The following is a 13,923-nucleotide window of genomic DNA, read 5'->3' as shown; positions in this document are numbered from 1 at the left end:
GGGGGGGGGGCAGGGGGTCTCCATGCACTGCTGCCTGCAGGCACCTCCCCCACAGCTCCCATTGGCTGCAGTTCCCAGCCAATGGGAGCTGTGGAGTCGGCGTTCGGGGCGGGGGCAGCATGCAGAGACACCCCCCCCCACACACACACACACTTACCCCCAGGGATGCTGGAACATGCCAGCTGCTTCTGGGAGCAAAGCAGCACGGTGGGAAGGAGGCAGAGTGGGCAGGGAGCCGCCTTAGCCCTGCTGCTGGCACATCTCTGTGTGCCCCGTGGGGGAAGGGGGGCAGCAGGTCTTCACTTTCAAGGCCCTTCATGGTCTACACTTCCTCCTACCTATCATCTCTCATTTACTATTGACATAGAATCATAGAACTGGAAGGGACCTCAAGAGGTCATCTAGTCCAGTCCCCTGAACTCACGGCAGGACGAAGCATTATCCAGACCACCCCGACAGGTGTTTGTCCAACCTGCTCTTAAAAATCTCCAATTATGGAGATTCCACAACCTCCCTAGGCAATTTATTCCAGTGCTTAACCACCCTGACAGTTAAGAAGTTTTTCCTAATGTCCAACCTAAATGGCCCTTGCTGCAATTTAAGCCCATTGCTTCTTGTCCTATCCTCAGCGGTTAAGAACAATTTTTCTTCCTCCTCCTTGTAATGACCTTTTATGTACTTGAAAACTGTTATGTTCCCTCTCAGTCTTCTCTTTTCCAGACTAATCAAATGCAATTTTTTCAATCTTCCCTCATACATAGGTCATGTTTTCTAGACCTTTAATCATTTTTGTTGCTCTTCTCTGGACTCTCTCCAATTTGTCCACATCTTTTCTGAAATGTGGCACCCAGAACTGGACACAATACTCCAGTTGAGCCCTAATCAGCACGGAGTAGAACAGAAGAATTACTTCTCATGTCTTGCTTATAATACTCCTGCTAATACATCCCAGAATGATGTTCGCTTTTTTTGCAACAATGTTACACTGTTGACTCATATTTAGCTTGTGGTCCACTATGACCCCCAGATTCCTTCACGCAGTACTCCTTCCAAGGCAGTCATTTCCCATTTTGTATGTGTGCAAATGATTGTTCCTTCCTAAGTGGAGTACTTTGCATTTGTCCTTATTGAATTTCATCCTATTTACTTCAGACCATTTCTCCAGATCATTTTGAATTTTAATCCAATCCTCCAAAGCATTTGCAACCCCTCCCAGCTTGGTATCGTCTGCAAACTTTATAAGTATACTCTCTATGCCATTATCTAAATCTTTGATGAAGATATTGAACAGAACCAGACCAGAACCGATTCCTGTGGGACCCCACTTGTGATGCCCTTCCAGCATGACTGTGAACCACTGATAACTATTATCTGGGAACTGTTTTCCAACCAGTTATTTTCCAACCATATTGATTCCTGCATCCAATCAGCCCATGATGTCAGCTTCTATAATCCACTTGTTAAAGTTTAAAACAACAAGAACTTTTGTGCTTTCTCCCTCTTTTGTTCCTTTGCTGCCACTCATGCTTCGGAGGCGCTCCCCATAAACATGTGCAGACCTACCGCCTTAAAACTCTTAGCCAGGATGCCTACAAAAAATCAGTTAGGCCATTGGTACTACTGCCTATCACACTGACCAACATTGTCTCATGGTTTCCTTCTACTCCCATCTGCCTGTATCCATCTGATGTTTCTTGTCTTATACTTAGATTGTAAACTCTTTGGGCAGGCAGCGTCTTTTCATTCTGTGTTTGTATAGCGCCTGGTACAATGGAGTCCTCCCCATAAGTAGGGATCCTAGGCACTACAGCAATAATGACAAAGAGATTCTCTTGCCTTGTGAGACTTTCAGTGTTCTCTACTGATTTCTCCAGCTTTCTATCCACATCATTTAAAGCAAAGCTTAAGTGAACAATGGAAGGGACTGTCCAAGTAGAAGTAATGTGATTGTTGCCTCAAAATTGAGTGTTTACAATGTTTGGGTTTTGTTCTGGGTCAGCACTGGCTAAAATCCTTCTTTTTGGTCATAGACGGGCTAATCCACCATTATAAACTTTCATCTTTACTCTGGGCTCCTATGTTCCCAACATCAGAAGTGTTATTTTAAGCTCAAGTTTTGAAATTACAACTAGTGTATTCCTACTAATAGCTTCATCTTGCAAACTGTATTCAAGCTAGTAGCCTGTTGAAGTCAACAAAATTATTACTACTTGCATGAGTAAGGGCAAAGTCTTTATTTTCAAATACCATTCAGATTATTCATGGGAAGAAGCATTTATTTTACCTTTTGAGCACTCAGATTGCTGTTCTGACCAGAATGGATGGCAGATTCTTCTCAAGGCAAGGAAGCGAGGCAGAGTGAAGGAGGCACTTTTGTATTGACTCATCTCAACAGCCAACAAATACATTTTCAGTCAGTTAGCTCTCGGTAATTAAAGGACTATACAAATACCTACCATTTCTATTAATAGGCTGACTATCATGCCATGCAATCAACAGTTAAGAATATAAGTTAGAAAAATCGATTATAAAAATCATACCTGAGAGATCTGAAATTTGACCTGTCTGAGCAAGACAGCTAATCCTTGCTGGGGCAAACACTGTCGCATTCGATGAATACACTGACTCGGAGACAGTTACCTTATTGCTTTGCTTGGTCAACTAAGACAAAAAACCAAAACAAATAAATAAAGACAATCGGATTATGGAGGTCTCTCAAGAGAACAATGCACAATGTTTTATTAAGCACTGCAGAGAAAGACAGAGTTTAGTCAAACCTGTGTTACAAAAATGCTCTAATCTCTCACCCACTGTAATATTGTTGCATTTCCATTGTTTAGGTCACAACAACATAACAGTTCAGGACTGGCAACAAAAACTGACATGCTTCACAAATGTAATGGCCAATACAACTATTTTATTTTTAGTTATTTTTGAGAAAACAAAGTTATTAAAACGCGTTGGCGAGGGGGAGCAAAATATCTAAGGGGAAGAGAAAGAAATCCTGTTTTCTTAGGCCCCAATCCTGCTGACACTTATGCACATTCTAATTCTACTACAGTGAATATTATTTATTTCAATGTAACTACTCATGGTAAAGTTAAGCATGTGCCGTTTACACGAATAGGTCCTCAGTTTGTGTTGAATTAAGATGTTTAAAAACATACTGGCATAACACTGAAAGTATTAAGAAAAGAAAGAGGAACTGTAATTCTTGTAAACTAATAGTTGGAAGGGAGAAGCTGCTAAGATACATACTGTTTTTAAACTAAATAAGCTGCACCAGAGCCTGACAGCAGACAACAGTCTGGTTAGTTTAAAGATCAAAGCAAAGCTCCTTTGGAATCTGGTAAGGAACAGGTATCCAAATCAAAACTGAAGTATTTCCATTTTATCTGGAGAATAGTTACTGGGGACAACGACATATTATGTTATGCTTGACATATTCAGAATTCAATAACCTAAAAGGTTAGGAAAATATTCTATTAAACATCTGATTTGCTTTAGACTCTTTTTCACAAGATGCATTTTTAAAAACTGACATTTCCAAACATGAAAAGGAGTACTTGTGGCACCTTAGAGACTAACCAATTTATTTGAGCATGAGCTTTCGTGAGCTACAGCTCACTTCATCAGATGCATACCGTGGAAACTGCAGCAGACTTTATATATACACAGAGAATATGAAACAATACCTCCTCCCACCCCACTGTCCTGCTGGTAATAGCTTATCTAAAGTAATCATCAGGTTAGGCCATTTCCAGCACAAATCCTGATGATTACTTTAGATAAGCTATTACCAGCAGGACAGTGGGGTGGGAGGAGGTATTGTTTCATATTCTCTGTGTATATATAAAGTCTGCTGCAGTTTCCACGGTATGCATCTGATGAAGTGAGCTGTAGCTCACGAAAGCTCATGCTCAAATAAATTGGTTAGTCTCTAAGGTGCCACAAGTACTCCTTTTCTTTTTGCGAATACAGACTAACATGGCTGTTACTCTGAAACCTGTCATTTCCAAACATGTCATATTTAATACATACATACTATAAACCAGTATAATCAGGCCCAACATTTCTTATAGGAACATAAATATTTAGCAATCAGTTAGTTTGATTAAAAGTTATTTTTGAATACTCATTATTAATCAGTTATGCAATAAAGAAGCGTTGCCTTTTAGGATACTAATGCCCTAATTATCACACAACTCAACACCACACCTTACTGCAAGTATTCTACAACTATAACATTTACACTGAATGAAAAGGAGTACTTGTGGCACCTTGGAGACTAACCAATTTATTTGAGCATAAGCTTTCATGAGCTACAGCTCACTTCATCGGATGGAAACTTCATTCAGTGGAAAATACAGTGAGGAGATTTATATACACACAGAACATTAAAAAATGGGTATCATCATACACACTGTAAGGAGAGTGATCACTTAAGATGAGTTATTACTGGGGGGGGGAAGGTGGAGGGGGAAGAAAGCCTTTTGTAGTGATAATCAAGGTGGGCCATTTCCAGCAGTTAACAGGAACGTCTGAGGAACAAGGGGGGGGGGGGGGGAATAAACATAGGGAAATAGAAAAGGAGTACTTGTGACACCTTAGAGACTAACCAATTTATTTGAAATAGTTTTACTTTGTGTAATGACACATCCACTCCCAGTCTCTCTTCAAGCCTAAGTTAACTATTTCCCCATGTTTATTTCTCCCACACCCCCACCCCCACCCCGTTCCTCAGATGTTCCTGTTAACTGCTGGAAATGGCCCACCTTGATTATCACTACAAAAGGTTTTCTCCCCCCCCCCCACCCGGCTCTCCTGCTGGTAATAACTCATCTTAAGTGATCACTCTTCTTTCACTGTGAATGATGATACCCATTTTTTCATGTTCTGTGTGTATATAAATCTCCTCACTGCATTTTCCATTGAATGCATCCAATGAAGTGAACTGTAGCTCATGAAAGCTTATGCTCAAATAAATTGGTTAGTCTCTAAGGTGCCACTAGTACTCCTTTTATTTTTGCGAATACAGACTAACATGGCTGTTACTCTGAAACCTGTCATTTACACTGAGTATAATTTTACTCTAAGATGCTGCCTGTTAGATCTTATCAGAAGCAGTTACTAGTCTCAGAATATAGATAAGAGATTTTAATTACTTTCAAAACAACTCCCACTTAAATGAGATAATATTTCAGGTTTTGGAAAAAGCTTGAAAAGGGAAACTCTCTTAGATATGTTTAATTATCAAACAAATATTTTAGTTGGATACAATTTTACTGTAAAGTCATAAATGAGTTATCTGAAGTCAATGTCCAAACCTAACAGAGGTACACAATGCACAGTTGTAATCAAAACAAACTAGTCACAACCAATTTTAGTAAAACCAATTTTCATAAAATAAATAATAATTTGGTTTTCAATCTGTGTTGGGCTTAAAGTCCAAGTTCATCATGAACCCAAAAGCAGTTTACGGATATAGCATCTATTCAATGAAAAGCGATAAGATGATTTCCAGTTAATAAAAAAGGAACCAACAATATCTTGCTTTACCTCTTGAGCACTTAACTGTTTGAAGGCCTGTGTTCTACAGTAGCTAGTTAGTGATCCTGTATGGAAAGACATGATGGGAAAATCTTCATTTATTTTAAACTACCTGGAAGCAATTGAGAAAAGGTGATAACAATTACTAAATTAATCATGCTTTCATTTTGTTTTGCAGTCTTTAAATACAGACAAATCTTTATGTACTGTTAACACTTGACTGTTGTGCAGTTTCTAACCTTCTCATTTACTACCAAGCACAATGGAGTACTAACAATGAAAGGTTAAATGAGCATCTTTCTAATTCAAACAGTTTACACATACTCAGAACAAAAAAAACCTGTATTACTAAGGATAGATTAATGACATTTTCAGAAATGTGACATGTTCATCAGATGGGTTTAGACTATATTTTCATTATACAAAGAGAAACGACTCAATCATAATAAGAGTTTCCCTACAATTAGGCTATGTCTACACTAGAGACCTTACAGTGGCACAGCTGTACAGATGCAGCTGCAAAATCTCCCATGTAGCTGCTCTATGCTGACGGGAGAGAGCTCTCCCATCAACATAATTAAGCCACCCCCAATGAGCGGTGGTAGCTATGTCGGTTGAAGAGCGTCTCTTGCCAATATAGCATTGTCCGCACCAGTACTTCTATCAGTGTAACTTATATAGGTCAGGGGTGTGGGTTTTTCACACACCTGAACAACGTAAGTTTTGCCAACAAAAGTGCAAGTGTAGACATGGCCTTAATGTTTCATTTTTTATAAATAAAAATAGTTGTTTAAAAATTCAGGTTCCGTACTCAGGCTCCTTTATATTTAAAGGATGTGGGATGTACTGGTAATGGACATGACAACATAATATTTTTCTTCTTTTCTCAAAAATTAATGTAAAGCTAACTCTGCTAAGGGAATTTGATAGTGCAAAGCTTGTTTAAGGTAAGCTTGTTTTTCCTTAGGCAAGTGTTTAACTTTGAGACCTTATGATTGCTGCTTCATAGAAACCTTTGGAAAACATTTAATTTAGAACCTGCCTGGGCTAAGAGATAGAAAAAGACTTATTGGAACAGCCAGTCTCTCTCCCTCTAACTTCTATTATTCTAGAAACAACTGTTTGTTGTGTATTTCAACTCTTGCTTTTTTGCCCAGGATATCTATAAATAAGATTTTGTGCTTCTTTAAGATTTAGCAGTTATAGCTATCCTTTCCCCACCTGCACTCACAGTATTTGTACACAATATAAACTGCAGTTCAGAACAGATATACTATGCAGCTGTTAATATACTGTCCACCAACCTACAGTAGCACTCCCAGCTAGTACCAGGGCTGGATTAAGGAATAGGCATTATGGGGTCCTGTCTCCTAGAGTCACATGAAGAGATCAGTCTCCATTTTCACATCAGAAAAATGTTTCTAGCGCTCCTGATAGCAAAAAAAAAAAAAAAAAAGCTTGAAAATGTGACCTGGTGTAATTAATGTCTGAAAACAGCTAAAACAATAGCTCCAAGTGGTCTGAATAGCCCCCCCTCATCTTAATTCTGTAATCTACTTCTATACCCATATGGAATGTGCCCAAGGGGCTAGAGTGCCTTAATGCAGCCTTGTTTGCTACCACATGGGGACAGCATCAATGTTAAAACAGTGGAAATTTTTTAGAAAAAAAATCTATTGTAGATTAAGCCTTAGGGCACTATTGTGTCATATCTATTGAACTCAGAACACCTTAGTACAACCAATGAGAGTCTGTTTAAAAAAATAAGTCTGTGGCATGATACAATCTTTTAAAAAAATATTATATATAAATATATATGACTTGGAAGGATTAGAGGTTTGTCAGTAAATGTCAATTTCGTCATGTACACACAAACTGACAAAATTATTTCCATCGATGATAATCAAAATTTACAGCTGGGCAAAATAAGAAAAATGCTGCTTGAGAACTTAGAGTTTTATTTAAGAATATTTACTTTGTACATTGACACGATGTCCACAATTTGTCTTTTAATGGTCACAAAGCTTTAACTTTTTGAATCTCAATGTCTACTCTCAGGAAATAATTATTGTCTGATTCCTCACCAATTTCCCACAACTGTGAAAATGTAAAATCAATAAAAACAAATGCTTAAAAGTAAACATCAGTATTATCCATCTAAAATATAAATATCAAATTCTGCCACCCACATATCTATTCCACAGCACTATGTAGCCCTTTAAGTGAAACTGACCGACCTTACAAGAAGGCATTAGATGATAGAGAGATCATGTTCCAATAAAAAAAATTTAAATAAATTATTAGAGACAAAGTAGGTGAGGTAGTATCTTTTATTGTATCAATTTCTGTTGGTGAGAGAGACAAGCTTTTGGGCTTACAGAGGTCTTCTTCAGGTCTGGGAAAGAAGAGCTTTGTGTAAGTTCAAAAGCTGGTTTATTTTATAGTTAAACAGGATAATATAATCTTTACTTTACATACAATAGAATACAAAGTAAGAATATAGAAAGTGTTAGAAACACTGAGGAAGATAAAATTAAACCAGATCAACTGCTACCGAAGTCCAACTCTATGCTCCAGTATCTATTAATATTTGTACAGTGCCACAGATATGTGCTGTCTTTTACAAATAAATTCAAACAGTTTCAAGACTTGAGATTACAATCTAAGACCGTGATGCTTATATAAATGCATAACTTTACCCACGGCTTCAAAGAAACTATTCAAATACATATAATTAAATGTGCATAAGTATTTGCAGGATCAGGGCCTTAAAAAAAGCTAACATAAGAAATTATGTTGCAGAAATATCCTTTGATATATGCTTAAGTATCTTCTGATAAGGATCACTGTTCATCTTTATAAAGCCGAGTAGGCCAGGTTCAGCCCTGGTATAAAGCAGGTGCTACTTCAGTAGTCACACCTGCTCATACAGCAGTGTGTATAGTCCAATGTTTGTTCATGCAAATAATGAACCTAGTATAGATGCGTATGAAACATTTATAATAAAATGGAAAAATACTCAAGTACGGAATTCTTAAATGTCATTATGTATGTGAAAATTTACTCAGGACCCAATTCCACCATGTGTCTCATTCTGAATACTTTACTTCTATGAGTAGTCAAATTAAGTCAACAGGACGAATTGTCAAAGGAAGGTACTATTCATCAATAAGAGTAGCAGAATTGGGCCCTTACTTTTTTGTGTGAATTCTTTCACTAAAAATTGACCACCACATTAAATAAATAATATATTATCACATAGAACAAGATCCATTTTGAAGTGAAGGCAGCTTTGAAGTGGACAGATGCTAAAATTCATGTTTGCGTGCTTTCAATGTGAAAATATCCATTTTACTGAATTTCATGGGGGGCGGGAACTGGCGAAAAAGAAAGTGAATATTTTTTCTTACACTTTCAGTTATCTAAAGAAGACAGATCTGCACAGACAATTGTCTGCATATCTGTTCGTAAATGTAATATTTGGGATTTTTTTCCAAGTTTTCCCATGAGCCTTGCCATTTATGCTGCACTCATCACCATGGAATCTGAGCACCTAAAATTAGGAAGAGTCAGCAGCTCTTTAAGCATAATTTTGGAAGAGGCTTATTTTTTTTCATCTGTTAAACATTTTAGTTAGAACATATTGATCAAAGTAATTGCTGAAACATTACTCACAGCTGATTTAACCAGCATATCAAATTTACCAGAAACACATGCTAGGCAGAGGCTGATATGGAAGATGAGGGAACCCCACCTACAAGGGGCAGAAGCAATGCCCTGGAGAAACCCTACCCCATAGTTGCCTTGGTGGTTCTGGGATTCTCTCAGGAAGAGGACCCTATTTTTTGTATCCATCTTTAGCTAACAGATGAATGAAGCTTGAAATCCCAGCTCTTGGAAATAAACAGGTTTCTCATCCTTTACCTCCCACTGGGTCTCATCTGACGGGGCCACCTTGGGGAAGAATTTCTGGACAAGTACACCCAGAAAACCAGTGATATAGCTGAGACACATCAATGATATTGTCATCCTCTGGACAGACGACCTAAACTCACTCATAGATTTCTACTACAACTTCAACATCCACCACCCATCTATTAAACTCTCTGTAGAACACTCCTGAACCAGCATCAACTTCCTGGACACCACAATCAGCCTCAGCAATGGAACAACTATAAACAAGAAACTCACAGATAACCACACTTATCTTCACAGATCCAGTAACCACCCAAACCCACCAAGAAATCTTATCTACAGACAGGCACTCGGATACCACACAATATGTTCTGAGGAGAACTGCTGGAACACAAACCTAAACACACTTAAAACTGCCTTCACCAAATAAGGACACTCCACTAGAGAAGTAGATCACATCGTAAAACAGGCCATCCAATATCTCAATTAAAGAACCTTCTTCAATATGAGGGGTGTGGGATTGGAGGCTTTTTTCCCCTAGTTGTCACCTACCACACTGGGATCCATATGAGGTATCATTAAACAATTACAACCCATACTCGACGGGAACTATATCCTGAAAGAAATCTTTCCTGAACCTTCTCCTTTTTGCCTTCAAACAACTCCCCAGTTTCATCATCAAGAGCAAGCTCTCTACAGACACAGACTCACCAGCTCGAAGTGGCACCAGACCCTGCAAAAGCTGCAGCCATATCTCCACTGCTATAATGGTCATTACTCCACACAGTACATCTTTCAAGATCCACGGGTCCTACACATGCCTATTACAATATGTGATATACTTCATCCAGTGTGCTAAATGCCCCAACAACAACTACTGGGTGAAGCCAGACAATCACTATCTTGTTGAATGAAGTCACACAGAAAAAATGATAAAAGACAAAAACACCATATTACCCATGGAGAAACACTTTTCACAAAACAACCACTCCATATCTGGTCTGTCAGTCCACGTCCTCAAAGGAAACCTGCACAACATCTTCAAAAACGAGCCTGGGAAATTAAATTCATGGCTCTGCTATACACTAAAAATCAGTTTTAATAAAGATACTAGATTTGCACCTCATTACAACATTCTGTAACCCACCAGCCCCTCTTCTTTGTCCTAGGACTGCCAGGATGTTAATGGGACACTTCACCTTGAATTGTCCCTTAGAATATGTATTAACTATTTATGCTACACAAACTTTGTGTTTAGCTGTGACACTCTTGAGTACCTTTCCCAGACCTGATCAGAAGTTGGTCCAATAAAAGATATTACCTCTTCCACCCTGTCTCTCAGAGAAAAAGGAGGGCATGTTTTTTCAATCCTGTTAGTTTAACTGAATTGAAAGCCCTCTTAACTCTGGTTAAGATGCAAGCTAACGTGTCGAAGCAGTGTTAGCTTCTATACTCTAGCCTAGATCCCCGCACACACACACACACCTTTTGGCAACAACAGGGCAGCTAAGAGGGTGTCAAGCATGTTAGTGGTGCATCTTAACGAGTAACAAAGAAGGCTTTTCAATTGTGTTAAGCAAACTTGGTTGAAAATGCACCTTTTTGCCTGTCAAAACAGGGATTTAGAAAGTGTAGTTCCAACTGCTTGTACCTCACCCTCATTTTCCTGTGAATAAATTCAGGCTTTGTCTATGCTAGCAAAAATGTGGTTATCTCAACCAGCTAATACATTTTAAAACTACAACTGCCTTGTCTACACTAGGACTTTTTAACATGTGTTAGCTACTAGCATGTATTAAACACATCCTTTTTCGTAGTGAGGATACACCCTCAGAGCTTGACTCTGCTACATTTCATAATTTTCCCAAGCAGCAACACAGTGAGAATGACGTGATTCTGATGGTTTCACTACTGTCAAAAGATTCTGAGAAGCAGCACTTAAAGCTGATGAAATTAGGCCAGTTTGTCTTTGCTGCCCTTAGGAAAGCAACAGCCAACAGTAGGACTGGAAATGTCCGCAGACAGCCCTATACCCATTCACATTCTTTGCAACCATCAAGGGAAAAATAAAAATAAAATAAAAATAAAAAAAAAAAAGGCGGGCAGGGGCAGAGGGTTTAAATTCTTAAGAAATGGACAGCTCAAGCCCACGAACACACTTGACTGGTAAAGTTTCCTACTTGCCACTTGTATTTTTTTCCCCCAAGCACTGAGTTAACATTAACTGATTCTAGAGATATGAAATATTGAGTAGGCGGATTATGCCCCCAGAGAAAGCCACTAACTTTTTATAAAACACAGTAAGTTAGGGGGAAAGCCACATAAAAACATTAAATAAATTCCTGTGTATCTTACTGCCAAAAGATATTCAAACTCTAAACAGCCAAAAGCATGGTCTCCTGCAAGAAAATTATAAAAATACTTACAAGCTAAAGTAAGAAATAATTATGGAGAAAACAAAAGCAAATTTTACCCTTTGTGTTCCTGTAACACTCCTGATTCAGCTAACACGAATACTGTTTGCAGTCAGAGCTACCTCAGGTATATCCTCTGGGAGTCTGGTTGGTGTTTTTTGTTTTTGTTCTTTTACAATAAGAACAGGTTTGGTCTCGCACAAGTATTGCTTGTTTCTTATGGCCGATTCTCCCAGCACCCACGCCTGACTACTTATTAGCTGATGCAATCTATTGACAAGTATACCAGGGGAGTCACTCCGCGCAACTTCTGAATGACCGTGTGGCTGTGACTGTTTATCATTAGCCCTCCCTTATCCAGCCCCACCAGTGCAGAAAGAGCCCCGGCCCCGGCCCAGGTCAGAACAGGCTTTGATCAGTATTGGCAGCAGGAAATCGAGGGCTTGGGACAAGCACCAGGTTAGGCTGACAGGGACAGAAAGAGGCTTGGAAGCCAGAGCTGCCCTTGATGTTCCCAGTCCCAGCCATATCCCGCACTACTCGGGATGAGGCGGAAGGAGCGATTCAGCGTTGCTCCTCCCAACAGTCACTGTTTTCGCTCTTCGCAATAGGGGATGCGGCTAGATCATTTCTAAACCTAACCCTAGTAGCAGCTCGCCTCCTCCCGGCTCCCTCTGTGCGCACCAACAGCAGCCTGGGGACCTGCAGCTGCAGGGCCGGTGTCCTCAGGTCACAGGCTCTATGCCACGCTCGCCACGCCTCTGTGCAGCCACATGGTGCCCACTCACAACCCGCATCTCCACCCCCACAGCGCAGTAATAATCAGCACCCCCCCTCCAGCAACCAGCACCCCCTCTCCCCCGCCCCCCTCCACCTGTCCCCCACCCTCAGAAACCAGCACCCCTTCTCCCCCGCCCCCTCCACCTGTCCCCCACCCCCAGAAACCAGCACCCCTTCTTCCCCGCCCCCCTCCACCTGTCCCCCACCCCCAGAAACCAGCACCTCCTCTCCCCCACCCCCCTCCACCTGTCCCCCGCCCCCAGCAACCAGCACCCCCTCTCCCCGCCCCCCTCCACCTGTCCCCCAAGCCCAGCAACCAGCACCCCCTCTCCCCGCCCCCCTCCACCTGTCCCCCAAGCCCAGCAACCAGCACCCCTTCTCCCCCGCCCCCCTCCACCTGTCCCCCACCCCCCAGAAACCAGCACCCCCTCTCCCCCGCCCCCTCCACCTGTCCCCCGCCCCCAGCAACCAGCACCCCTTCTCCCCCGCCCCCCTCCACCTGTCCCCCACCCCCAGCAACCAGCACCCCCTCTCCCCGCCCCCGGCCCCCATTAACCAGCGACCCCCTCCACCTATCAGCACCCCCTTATCTGTCCCCAGGTCCCCGGTCACACAGTCCCTCCACCATCCCAAGCCCCGGTCCCGCCGCCGGATTAGCAGCCCCCCGCTGCTGCGCTCCCAGCCCGCTCTGCCCGCCGCCCGGCCCCTTACCCGTGAGGCTGGGGGGCGCAGGGCGCCGCCCCCGCAGGGCAACCGGCCGCTCCGCCCCGCCCGCGGGCTGGGGACTGTTTGCGCCGCCCAGGTCGCGGGGCCGCCTGCCCGGGCTGCAGCAGCGGCGGCGGCGGGCGGGCCGGGGAAGGGCGGGCTCACGTCGCTGCCCGGCGGAGTTACAGCTCCTGGCTGCCGCGCGGGGCGGGGAAGCGAGAGACGCTGGGCGCAGCTTCCAGCCCTAGCCTCCGACCTGCCCTGACCTCCTGCTCCCGAGGGGGTGGGGACAGAGCCGGGGCTGTCCCCGTGCGAGCGGGCGCAAGCCCGGCCAACGGCCTCAGAGGAAATCCCACACCCAGGGAGCCTGCTGCGCCCCCGCTCGCGGGCTGGGCGCATGGCTGCAGTCGCTTTCCTTGCTGTCACTGACTGCCGTGGTGCTACAACAGGGTGGGTCTAAACACAAACACACACACACACACCCCCTGTCATACCCCAGCCTTCTGTTCTAACCCAGCCCAGCAGCTGTGTCATCAATTATCCTGAAACATACCTCAAA

At 42.2% G+C, this 13,923-nt stretch overlaps 1 protein-coding gene across 2 annotated transcripts in view; it reads right to left on the bottom strand.

The window, feature by feature from the left end:
* RUBCNL (rubicon like autophagy enhancer) overlaps window positions 1-13,491 on the bottom strand; it is a 51,403-nt gene extending 37,912 nt beyond the window's left edge. The window contains exons 1-4 of one of the 2 annotated variants that reach the window (XM_077811566.1): window positions 11,939-11,969; window positions 6,855-6,980; window positions 5,560-5,662; window positions 2,541-2,661 (exon numbers count right to left, since the gene is read on the bottom strand). In XM_077811566.1, coding sequence (XP_077667692.1) covers window positions 2,541-2,661; window positions 5,560-5,631 — 193 coding nt within the window. In that variant the 5' untranslated portion in view covers window positions 5,632-5,662; window positions 6,855-6,980; window positions 11,939-11,969. Of the gene's footprint in view, window positions 1-2,540; window positions 2,662-5,559; window positions 5,663-6,854; window positions 6,981-11,938; window positions 11,970-13,370 lie in introns of those variants that run through there. The other variant, XM_077811558.1, reaches the window with a different exon arrangement.
* Between the last annotated feature and the right edge of the window lie 432 nt (window positions 13,492-13,923).

The sequence above is a fragment of the Eretmochelys imbricata genome, chromosome 1 (assembly GCF_965152235.1).
Source record: "Eretmochelys imbricata isolate rEreImb1 chromosome 1, rEreImb1.hap1, whole genome shotgun sequence".
Classification (NCBI taxonomy): Eukaryota; Metazoa; Chordata; order Testudines; family Cheloniidae; genus Eretmochelys; species Eretmochelys imbricata.
Note: the sequence above shows the minus strand (reverse complement) of the source record. Positions and strands in the feature narration are given on the sequence as shown.